Source organism: Hesperophylax consimilis, chromosome 14 (assembly GCF_061612785.1).
Source record: "Hesperophylax consimilis isolate HC1 chromosome 14, BYU_Hcon_1.0, whole genome shotgun sequence".
In the NCBI taxonomy this organism is placed as follows: Eukaryota; Metazoa; Arthropoda; class Insecta; order Trichoptera; family Limnephilidae; genus Hesperophylax; species Hesperophylax consimilis.
The window spans coordinates 10,421,683-10,434,217 of NC_142849.1; the positions used below are offsets into that span (position 1 = coordinate 10,421,683).

The following is a 12,535-nucleotide window of genomic DNA, read 5'->3' on the forward strand; positions in this document are numbered from 1 at the left end:
AAATAATGACTTACTTCCCGGTTCACGGGAAGAATCAAGAAATATTTAATTTATCAGTAATATTATTAATCTCATTATTTGTGTTTGATTTTGAAAACTGAAATAGATATTTTCAAAGGAATACGTTTAATCTTACTTAAAGAATGAATTTATGTAATGCCAATGTTCTGCGCTTAATGCGAAGCTTAATGCTAAATCACTATTTTGATTAATCTTTATAACGAATTGGTGTACATTATGAATTCCAAAAAATATGCTTTAGATAAATTGAAGGTTTCCCTATCGTTTCGCTTGAGTAGAATACAAATAAAAACATAAATTACTCAATAAAAAATATAAATGTAAACTACTAAAAAAAATTTTTTTTCAATAGTAATGTACGAACGCGTAAAGAAAACTAGCTTTAAAAAATACAGTATCATAGCTAAGATATAAATAAATACAGTATTATCTGTGACAGTTTCTTACTTTCTTATAAAATTATTTACAAAATAAATAAAAACCAGTTTTTTGCTTGAAATCGAACGTTTCTAGACTCCGTTTGTCAAGCGATTTTAATGCCTGTTATCTACAATATAAGGTATACCAAGAAAATACACATTTTTGGCTTGTAGCTTCCTCTTAATTTTTTTTTTGCCCAATCAAGACAAGGGCCATTAATAAACAACTTTGTGTTCGTTCAGAAATTATGTTGTGTTATCGCAGATCTGTGATAAATGTGATATTATAATTGTAAGATTTGTGAAGCTGAACGTATTTATTAAAATATATTAACCTTAATCATTGCCTTTTAAAAGAGAAATTTACCTATTTTTATTTATTTTATTTTTGTTTCTTTAGGAAACAGACAGTTGTACATGTGCATTATTTTTACATTTAAGTTGAATATAAGATAAACCAGTTAAGTTCCATTTACAATCTTTTTTATGGTTACAGGTTAGGAAGAAAGTAGATATTTAAAGACATTGGTAAAGAATGAATCATAAGAATAGACGAACAATAGAAAATAATCATTGTGATTAAGATACATTGTAAGGTTAATTGGTTTCTTAAAGTTTTTAGGGTACAGTGGAAAATATCTTAAATAAGCCATATTGTATAACATGAATAAGATATCACGAAAATTCCATTTTCAAAACAATAATAATATAGTAAAGTAGAAATGCGAATTCGATTTATGCAGACAAAAAGTGTGCGATGTAAATTTAACATTTTACGAGACGTATGATTTGCGATAACTTGATTAAAAGTATTATTTTTTTAATGATAAACTAATGTTTGTAAGTCAAGGTTTTATGCATAGCATAAAGGATAACAAATAATTATAACCAATAATTAGTCGCCTGAAATATCAATACAAATTGAAAATATCTCCCGAGCAAAAACAAATGCCACCGACGGGAATTGAACCTGTGCCTTCTGATTTCCGGTCAGATCCTCTGAAACCACTGAGCTATGTCGGCTTATTTCCAACCCGCCAAATAATTCAATACGTACTAGTACCTCAATCAACAATTACTGCAGATTATATTTTTTCCACCTGTAAACAACCAACTTTATTTTTGTAGGAAAGGCTTTGTTAGTGCTAAATTTCTCACTAGATGGCGTCGAGACATATTATTGTTTGGCTTGTCAAATATATATATATTTTTTAATGATAAACTAATGTTTATAAGACAAGTTTTATGCATAGCATAAAGGATAGAAAATAATTAAAAGCAATAATTATAGTAATAATCGAGGATTTTTGAGAGCTGGTTAAGGATTTCATTTAAATTTATAGGATTATCGTCAGTTTTTTGTTTGTTTGCCCTCGTATTACTTTTCATTTTGTTGTTTAAATTAGTATATCACTTGTTAATTGAGAAATAATAAGAAGAAAGAAGAAAGTCAATCAAGTTGACTAAATTTCAAACCCTTAGCTAATAACAGTACGAGTGGAGATTTAATAACCAATGAGAGATCTCCGCAGTGATGACACTAATTTGATGACCAATGAGAGACAATGACCTCATTTATTATATTTTGGTATCCATCTATTCAAACAGATTGATGGTCTCTTTTTTGATTAAGTTTTAATTAATTTTCAATGGTTTAATAAGAAATCGGACGAAGCTGGGTAGAAAAGTCAAGCACAGCTAGTAGTATATAAAATGCCATGGTATCTAGTACGGTCGATCGATAAAACTTTTATCGATAGTGTCATTAACTTGTCGAATGACAAGTAAATCTAAATTAAGAATAATTAGTCTATGTGTACTGTGTAGTTTGTTCCTTGGCGTACTGTAGTCATGCTCGGGAACGATGATAAGTTACCGATATTATCGAAAAAAACCTTTATCGATAAACTAGATACCCTGGAGATCATATTATAAGAATACAAACTATAAAAGCGTCACACTTCGCCAGTAAGAGTAAGAGAGACATGCCATTTCTCGGCCCGCTGCCTGCTTTCAGAAAGTGTTGACTATTTTGTCTCTCATTGAGAGATTGATGAAGGAATTGTTTTGACCATAAATAAAATTGTGAGAAATAGCAACCGTAGAAGATGTATGGGGCAAACTTTGAGAGTTGTTCACACGGATTTTAAAAGAAAACTAGACTGGAGGGAAAAATGTATTTTTATTATTTATTTACGTACTTTTAAAACAAGTACGTGATTTTATCTAACACTTTTCACAAAATAAACATGGACTGCATGCGGTAGTCGTTAAAAATATGTCAACTTGAGGCTAGTGGTAAACTGTTACCATGAATGATAATGTATTTTTTAAGAAGGACTAAAGTGGACTGAATCCTATTGAAATTAGATTCCTGAAGTGTATCTCCAAATAGTATAAAACAAAGTCACTATCCGCGTCTGTCTGTTTGTGCGTTTAGTTCTTCTAGACTATGCAACGGAGTTTGATAAGGTTTCACTATCATTTAGAGAATTTCTTCCGGGAGGTTTATATATGGATATTATATTTATTGAAAATAGAGAAAAGTCGAGCAACGGTGGGAACACGTAAGCTAGTGTGTCATAACACCTTATATGACCGTGTTACAATTACATAGTAGTCCGAAATAAATTATGTTATCGTAATGATTAAGAAAATTCTTCAATAGTGACCAGCTGCTAACCCTTTACAAACGTTAAGTACGCCCAACAATTGAATTTGGGAGCCACCTCTGCGCTGGAGCCCTATAATACTTGGTACACCTACTTATTTACCACTGAATGACATTGTGTTATTAACATTGATTGCCATCTCTAATGCACAGACTGAATGTAGGCTTGCTGAGACTGTTGTACAGGTATTTTAATAGAGCCTCTTCAAGACCAACATTAATAAATTTCTTCCTTCAGACCCTACCTTAACCCGCCTCACAATCGGATGGCGAGATATTTCCCCTGTCTCTTAACACTGTACATACAGAAGCGCTTTTGTGAGGTGTTACATAAAAGTGAGGTGGGTCAACAAAAACGGGTACGTTTGATAGATTTTCATATCTTAACAAACGGATTGTAATCGTCAAAGCACATTTGTACACCGTTGACATTATTTGTCAAACGAGAACGGGTCGTTTCTACGTCCCGCTCTCGTATTCAACAGTTCGACTATGGAACGATTTGCCGGCTTCTGTATTTCCTTCCACATAGAACATTGGTCTCTTCAAGACAAAGAATCATCAAAATTATGCATACATTTATTCAATGATACTTTTTGGGGAAATTCAGTAAACGCCGAGGTTGTTTTTACTATGCAAAGAGAAGAAAAAATACAAATTCCCGTTACTGGATTCATGTAGGTTATTTAAAAAAAAGTGAAACTTATGACTATAGTGAAGTTATGCCTATTAGTACGGTTGTCTCTAGACAATTTCCCATTAAAACATTCAAAACAAAAACATACGACAAAATTAACAGCAAACTTATTAATGGTACAAGCAAACAAAACTTCAAATAGGACCTTACTACGTGGCTGCTTACTCATATTTAAATCATTACTGAAACATTACTAATTAAACATATGGCACTACACCTTACATGAATTAAATACTTCTGTTTCTATTTCTATATTTAAACTCTGTAATATTGTTATATGTGATCAACTTCTTGTTGATTGGGTTAGCTCTAAGAAATAGGATGTCCAATTGATGTAGTATTTAGTCAATGGGTGGAACCTATAAGTTGTACGATTGTACCTTCTGTATATTTCTGTACAATAATTGTTTTTAGAATTTGAATTTGATAAAAGCCTCGAGGTAAATTATTTTCCTCGGGACCTTATGTGTGGAGTTGATGAAAAAAGGAGCGTAAGGTGAACACATGTCGTGATATTGAATGGTTAAAGAAGTTAGAGACGCCCGAGGAAGACATGGCACCATCAAGTAAATCATAAAATAGTGAATGTTTATTTTTTATAAATATCAACAAATTTAGTAAAGATTTTCCTGCAACTAATTTCGCGGTACATTAAGTACGTATTTTGTACTCTTGTTATTATGTACAATTATTAAACTTCTATGTAAAACAGAACTCTCTATGACAACTTGTATTGTACCGGCTTACATCGTTCATACTCAGTTAATTATGCTAAATTCTGTATACTCCTGAACAACTTACCTTCAAGGCGTGAATAAATAAATAAATAAATGCTTGTTTCTGGTACATTATAACATAGCATATTCATTTTGCGTTTGTCAAAATTAAGTAGAAGTGCTATTATGTTATTTCGGTTCTGTATTGGGTCCTTACTAGGAGAGCGTTTATTATTTACCACCCTGTGTCTACAAACTCGTTAATACAGTACACGTTTGACGCTACTTCTCCACAAACAGCAGTAGAGTTTATGAGATCCTTACCAACATTTTGTCCTTGTTTCTGAAATTGTTTGTTATGTCATGCCATATGGTTAGCCGTGCGGCAAAATGGGAAGAAAATAACAGGTTGTTCGTAAAGTAAATTAAAAAAATATATATTATTTTATATTTACGATGTTTAATGTTTATCTGCCAAAACACGTATTATTTAATTATTTAAGGTTATCAATAAATTAGGCATAGAAAACGAACATTCTTCATAACTTATTTCTAGGGTTCAATTAAGAGCATTTAAAGTTATTCTGATATCTTTCAGATTTAACTGTTTCTCTATATTTTTTTGTATAATTTAATCTGGTAAAAATAGTTTCAGTATTACGTATTATTTCTTCGAAAACTTTTTATCTTTTCTAATTTTATAAGTAACTATTATCTTTTCTGTTTCATGTAAACTATGTACTGTTTTATATAAAAGTCTTCTTCGTGTTAAATAAAATAATATTACAATATTCAATTGCCCAGTGCCAAAATTAGAAATATCTCATCAGGAAATTTATAATTTATATAACTGATACAATTTCACCGTAGGAATTATAACAATTGCAATAAGGCTTGTGATTTTTTTCTTCCAAATGGTAATAATTTTTAGTTATATACTTTTGTATGTGTTATTTATTACCTTTATTGAAAATTAATAATTTTTATCACAAGGCTTATTTTTGAGCGGGACCTAGATTATGAACCCATCTTGTACTCAAAGGATAAAGCAATTCTCACTCTACTTCTGTTAGAATCCACATCTGTTACCCCTGCGAACTATATCATCATCCTGGTCAAAACTACAATCTGAAGGATACAATTCCTACAAAATTAACATAACTTTATTTTCATGGCTGTGCAGGAAATTGATTTTTGTGTGCTTTTTTGCAGCTTTTTTACGATTGATAAGTTGAAAACTGAAACGTACCTACCTACTTATACAGTTAACGTAAATGATACCGTAGTTGGTTTCATCATTACATATTATGTTAATCTAACATCAAAGCAAAAAAATACCCACATACATTTTTATGCTTTCATAATAATGATATATTTTATCTCAATTTTTCAGAAAAAGTAAATCTAGCTTGTTAGCTATTTGATCATTATTTTGATTTTAATATCAAACGATACATGCATAGATGAGTTTTATCTCATCTGGGATTTTCGGAAATACCTTTGATCTCTCGAGTATTTCTTCTGCCTTTCTAGTTATATTATTATTGTATATTATGCTATAAAGTGATGATATATTTATTTATTTATTTATACGCCCATTGGGCTTTTACATACACAGTTGATAAAAAAATAATATTCTGAAGATTGCAAGTTTACAAAAGTAATAGTAAAAATACATATAACCATATCCATTTGACATATTATAACAGCAAGTAAATAGTACAAAAATAAGAATATTCCTACTCCTAAGTTATACAGACTTAAATTAGTTAATAAGAAATGTAAAGTTTATATGTAAATGCTAGGTAGTGGCAGCAGTAATATGATACAATACGACACATAGTGTATGAGGCCTTTGAGTTAGAAAGCTAACGAAATAATTATTGGCAGTATTGTTAACAAATATACTGCGTTTGACTGGTTGTAGTGGCCTGCTAAATCGAGGGCGATCGGTCAGCCATTTTACATAGTTTATATAAAAAAATATTGTGCAGATTATAAATATAGAATAATAAAGCAATAATATAACATTCACCATTAGCCATATAAAGCCAAGCAAAAAGCAAATCTAAACATGATAGTTTGTAGGTATAAGCCTGTTTTGTCGATCTTGAGGAAATATTCAATAAGAGGTGCAATAGCTAGATGTTTATTGTTTTATTTTAAAAGTTCTAATATTTTGGTTTTAAATTTGGAAACCGATTGGAAATGATAGACATCGATTGAACTATAATTGTTTCCAAGTGTATGAAGCCTTTGAATTGGAGAGTTTACGAAGTAATTATTGGCAGATTTGGTAACAAAATATAGAGCATTTAAACGGGTGTCACGGGTAGGTATACACAAATTAATTAAGCTCGTTAAATCGAGGGCGTCCAGGTTGCTATTTGATATATTGAAAAGGCAAACTAAGTCACTCACTGTGCGTCTTGTAGTTAAATCGCTTAGGTTTAGTAATTCCATTAGACATGTATAATTAAGTTCTTCGATTGGTATTCCAAGTTGGTAATTAATAAACCTTAGAAATTTATGTTGTACTCTTTCGATTTTTTGCTGATGAGTCTTATATACGATATAGTACTAAAGATCATATATGCCATGGCGATTCCTCGGAAAAATATATGATTTTGTGGATATGTTTGCAGTATGTGCATTAGAAAAGGGAGAATGCAGGAAATTTTATGAATGGTGGTCGGACTGCAGCAGTTGGTAATAAAAAAAGTTGGCATCTTTGCAAAGGAAGCCAGACTAGCATTCAACAACGGAGTTCTGATAACATTCCTTTTGTACAACTGTGAGGTATTGAAAATGCAAGGATAGTGAATTGAATGTTGAAAGAAAATCCCATAATATAAAGGTATTCTCTGTACCGAAGTCTTTAAAATACAAGGTTTTATTTCACACATTTTGCACCCTCTACCAACAAAGCCGCCAACACCTGTACTCCGGTTAAATCCTGAATTATTTATCGTTGTTTTTTCTTCCACTGTATGCGTAAGCCACTAGAGGCGCTACGAGAACGACGAATGACGTAATCCACTTTGACGACGAGGTTATTCTAGGTGAAAATCAACATCTGCGTTCCAATTAATCCCCCTGTACGATTAATTGTGACCTTACTCTATTTGCGCCGGTTACTTGATATGCTCCGATGTTGGTCGAAGGATCCGATAGTTTTACGGGAACTGCGCTATCCCCATAAAAGTTTTAGAAGCTTATGTGTACGCCGTCAGATTTACCCATTAAGAAAGCCAACACCTGTGATCAAGTTAATTGCTTATTTAAATACCGAAGACAATATTAGTGATTTTTTCAAACGAAAATCTGAAACAGAAAAATCAGAAAAGGAAACGGTCACATCTGGGACACGAACCCAGGACCTTATTGCTTATTACTGATTTATGGTATTTTTTTATCGCCACCACGTGTGTCAGATACTTTCTAATAAGATAGGTTCTCCGATATTGACAAGACAACGACATTGTCCACCGTGTGAAAAGATAATGTAGGAATGAGTGCGCCACAAGATTTATCCATAATATGCTCTCATAATAAGTCGCGTACACCCATGTTTCAATGATTGTATTTATTTCTTCTTTGTCATCGTACGGTGGAGGAAACTTGGCGGATGTTAAAGTTATTCAGTGACTCGACGGCATCGTTCAGCACCCGCTTTCGCACAAATATGCTTCTGGTATACTCCTCATCTGAGTCATGGGGTTTTTTTAGGGATTTTGTCACTTTTATATGACATGGTTTGTATGTCCACATCCACACAATCCTTTAAGCCCTATTTGTGCATCGTGTAGGATACGGTTTACTAAGACCCACGTCTTCTGAGGGAAAGAGATCCCTTGCAATTAAGGATGTTTCGATGATGTTGTGTTCTTCCAGCAACTACACTACTGACACGAGAATGACCAGGTTTTCTATAAGTTTCTGTGTATTCTGCTACCTGGCTTTCCATTAACCCTCTACAACTGTTCCAGTTACATGATTATTGTTTGATTACCTGATTAATTCCTTGTATTTTTTGCAGCCATTACATGCGTCAGATACTCGAGGCGCTGCGCTACTGTCACGAGAATGATATAATCCACCGAGACGTGAAGCCGCACTGCGTGCTGCTGGCCAGTCGGGAGAACTCCGCCCCCGTCAAGCTGGGCGGCTTCGGGGTGGCCATTCAGCTCGCTGGCGGGCAGGCTGCAGCCGGTCCCCCGGGTAATTATGCATTCGCTGTAATTCGTTCGCACGCTAACCTCAAACACCACACCATTTTTTGTAAATTATCCATTTATATATATAAATTTTTATTTTATTGTTTTTTTATCACATTTACGGTATTTTATTAGCAGCATACCAAACGTTCCTGAATAATATTATTTATTATTCTATTATAACTAATATTATTTTAATAGGAGTTCTTAAAAAATCTGCATTTTCAGTAATGCATTCGCACGCTTACCTTAAACTCGACCATAATGCAGACCATTTATAAAATGGCACTGTCACTGAAAGATTCGTTTTAACCATGAACCTAATTAATATAAGCTCTGGATGGAACTATTAGAGAACAATTTGAAGCCGTGGGGTGAAGAGGAAGATGTATGAAAAATGCCAAACCTACTTAAATTCTTAATGACATCCATTCCCTGTCTCATTAAACACCCAAAAATCAAAAGCCGTTATAATTGCATTAACAATACAAACATAAAATTAAAATAGTTTATAATAAATACCAATTTGCATTCAAATCATTTCAAAAGTTTGTCATACAAGATGGCTGCCAGAGAATTTCCCCTCACCCTAGACTAAAATGCCGCTCGTACAAAATCGGACTGTCCAGGGCTGTCAAAATGTCCAGGGCTTTTTAGGTTCATGGCTTTAACCTATTTATCTAGAACACAAATCGTTTACGAGAAAGGAGAGGTTTCAACGGAGCGAGCATAATATACTGTAGTAAGCAGTGCTATACGATTTATTATGTGTATGAATATCTTAACTCTTATTTTTACACTATAAATGTTATTATGTACACATAAAAAAATAATTATTTTATAATGTATAACTTTATCCGAGTGCACAGATATTTTTTAATACAAACTATTTTACAAAATCAACCAATAACAATAATTTGTATATGTTTTGCAAAAGTTTGATGTTCGGGTATTAGCAAATAAAAATTTGATGTTCGGGTCTTTGCAAATAAAAGTTTGATGTTCGGGTCTTTGTCAATTCAAACACTTAAAATATTTTTTGATTTGTTAGATTAAAATTTTGCTTTCTCAGAGTAAAAATATCACCTACGATTTTTTGTTATTTCATCGATTGAAGGTCTTATCGTTGATGGTGGAATTGGTTGGTTGCTAAGTGGTATGGCTAATAAAAAAAATGGTTCCTAGGCCGTCTGCTTTATTAGAGAATCTTGCGTGACAAAACAACTTTGTGGCACTCGGGTTATTTTTGGTTTTTCTTGTTGCGAACACGCAGCTTTCATTTGTTGTTGCAGCATGTTTTTGTCGTGGCTTGATTTTATTTGGTATATTTATAAAAGGTTTTATTTTAGTCTCATTTTCATTAAAAATAAATTGAGTTTTATTTATATCACTTAATTTCTTTTATATTTTCTCACAAATTATTTATAACAAGTTTGCTTTTTTGTGTGTTGGGTGGGTAGAAATAAGCTTTACGTTTTTCTGTACATATTGTTTCTTCTGTTTTAATACTTTCTAATAAATTTTATGAAAAGCTTGGTGTATCCATTTTATTGTTTGTTTCACAGAACTGAACAATTCATCAAATTTCAAAGTTAAAATTCAACTTCTGTGAAAGTTCTATTCTAATCATATACTTTATTAAGATGTTATTTTTTTGTCTAATTTTAAACTTGGTGTAAAATAAATCTAATGATTTTCTCTAAATTATATGCCTCCTTAGATAGGAGATTCCATTTACGGAGAGTAACACTGTTTCCATACAAATCTTCCAGCGGCATACATCAGATAGCAGATGTACGCTTTGGCCGATAATACTCACCAATTGCACCATCCCTCGCCCCTTGTCTCACCCCTCTCAGCTGACCCATTACTCCTTATTCAAACTTATTTGCTCTCCTGGGGATAGTCTAACTCTAGAACGAAGAGTTGCACTGACTATAAATTCCATTATTAAGCCATTGCTTTCTTCGATTGTATGAATCAATCGAATTGAATGTTTTGTCGAGTTCAAAATAAGTCTGCTTGTTGAATGTATTGGAGTTATTTATAGTAAGAAGAATATTTTGTTGAATGATGATGTTTCCACATGGGTAGGTACTACTATTTTCAAAAGCAAAATTTATAAAAAAACCTGAAAAGTTTCTTTTACCGCCATACATCTATTTAATGTATTTTAAAACTTTGGTTCGACTGAAATTGAACCTTCGTACAAGTAGAAAACTTACTGATATAATGTTAATTTATAAAAAATGTGGTCAAATTATTCTTTTCATGTTAAAAACGGGACTGCAGGCCTTCAGAGAATGAATTGGCAGAGTTCGTAACAAAGTATCCGTCAAAAGTAAATGTTTTATTAGGACAGCGGAACACGTATTCGCACAAATGAAGATATTGATATTGACGGTTCCATGATAACTCAACACAGTGACAATTCAATACAATTTTAAAAAGTGATATAAAGTCATTAGGAGCGATGAAAAAAAAAATTAACCTAACCTAACCTAACCTACTTAACCCAGTTAATAAAGTTTTTGTTCACTTTCACTTTTCATCACTTTCCATGACTTTTTAAAGATGTGATGAATTATCATTGTGATGTTATCCGGTCACCGATATTGACATTCTGATGTTGTCGTATTCGGTCATAATATTTGCTACGAAAAAACACGTGTTCTTGATATATTCTTAATGTCTAATATTTTATCTGGAAAATAGCTTGCTATCACTTTTTAACTGTATCATATTTCTCCGTGTACTTAAGAACTCCAGTTGACAACTCTACCAACATCGCCAAATGCCGATCGGGTAGGACCGACATTTATTTGGTATATTGAATGCTGTCATCCGATTTCAGAGAAATAATGCATTGTCATCGACAGCGAGTCTATCTGCGGAGTTTCAACTCGATCGGATGTCACGAAAATAAAATGTAAATTAAAATAGATGTATTTGAAAGTTATTATAGTGTAGTATATGTATTGAAATTTCATACTTTCGAACTTTAATACCTACATAGTTTTGAGTAAATTCTGGAATAAATGGACTTATATTATATATATTATTCAGCATAAAAACAAATCCTTAAATTTTTCTTGTCAGTGATTTATATAAAATCATTTTACTGGTTTATTTTTCTTATATTTGTTTTTCCAGTTGACCTTTTGATGGATTCTTTATTTGCGAGCTTTTCCGGTAGTTATTCTTCCTGTTTATTTCGCCGTGCGTAGAACCTTTTTTTCTTACTTTTATTCATCTCGTATGTTATTATCTTTTGCACACAATGTACATGTTGCCTGACTGAATCTTTACCGGAGGTTATTTCTTTCAAGAACTCCTTTTTACGGATGAAATACTCAAATTAGTAAATAATTACGTGGATTTAATTGTCGTTTTTAAAGAACTGATCATTTTATTCGTTTGTTTACTGCAGTACGAAACGTACGTTTACTGATTTTTAAAAGAGCACAAGTACCGGGCATCATATTTCAGATGCACACCAAAACTCAATCAAATTGGAGTGATCAATGAAATAATATCGTGTTAATTAATATACCACGAAAATTATTTAAAAAAAATTTAAATACTTTATTTGAATTTCACTTTTGTTTTCGATAATTAATGAAAGCAAATCTTGTAAGCGGGACTTAACTCACTTTCCGACATCCGATCGGGCTGAAACTCGGCAGATATACTCGTTGTCGATGACAATGCATTTTATCAATCACCCGGACATATACGCATTTCTCTGAAATATCACGATATTACAGCAGTTAATATACGAAATAAAAGTCGGT

General features: G+C 32.3%; 1 protein-coding gene across 1 annotated transcript in view; it reads left to right on the plus strand.

The window, feature by feature from the left end:
- Positions 1 to 12,535, plus strand: part of LOC149417872 (peripheral plasma membrane protein CASK-like) — a 363,609-nt gene that overhangs the window by 260,734 nt on the left and 90,340 nt on the right. The window contains exon 5 of the mRNA XM_089639860.1: positions 8,564 to 8,745. Coding sequence (XP_089495986.1) covers positions 8,564 to 8,745 — 182 coding nt within the window. The remainder of the gene's footprint in view (positions 1 to 8,563; positions 8,746 to 12,535) is intronic.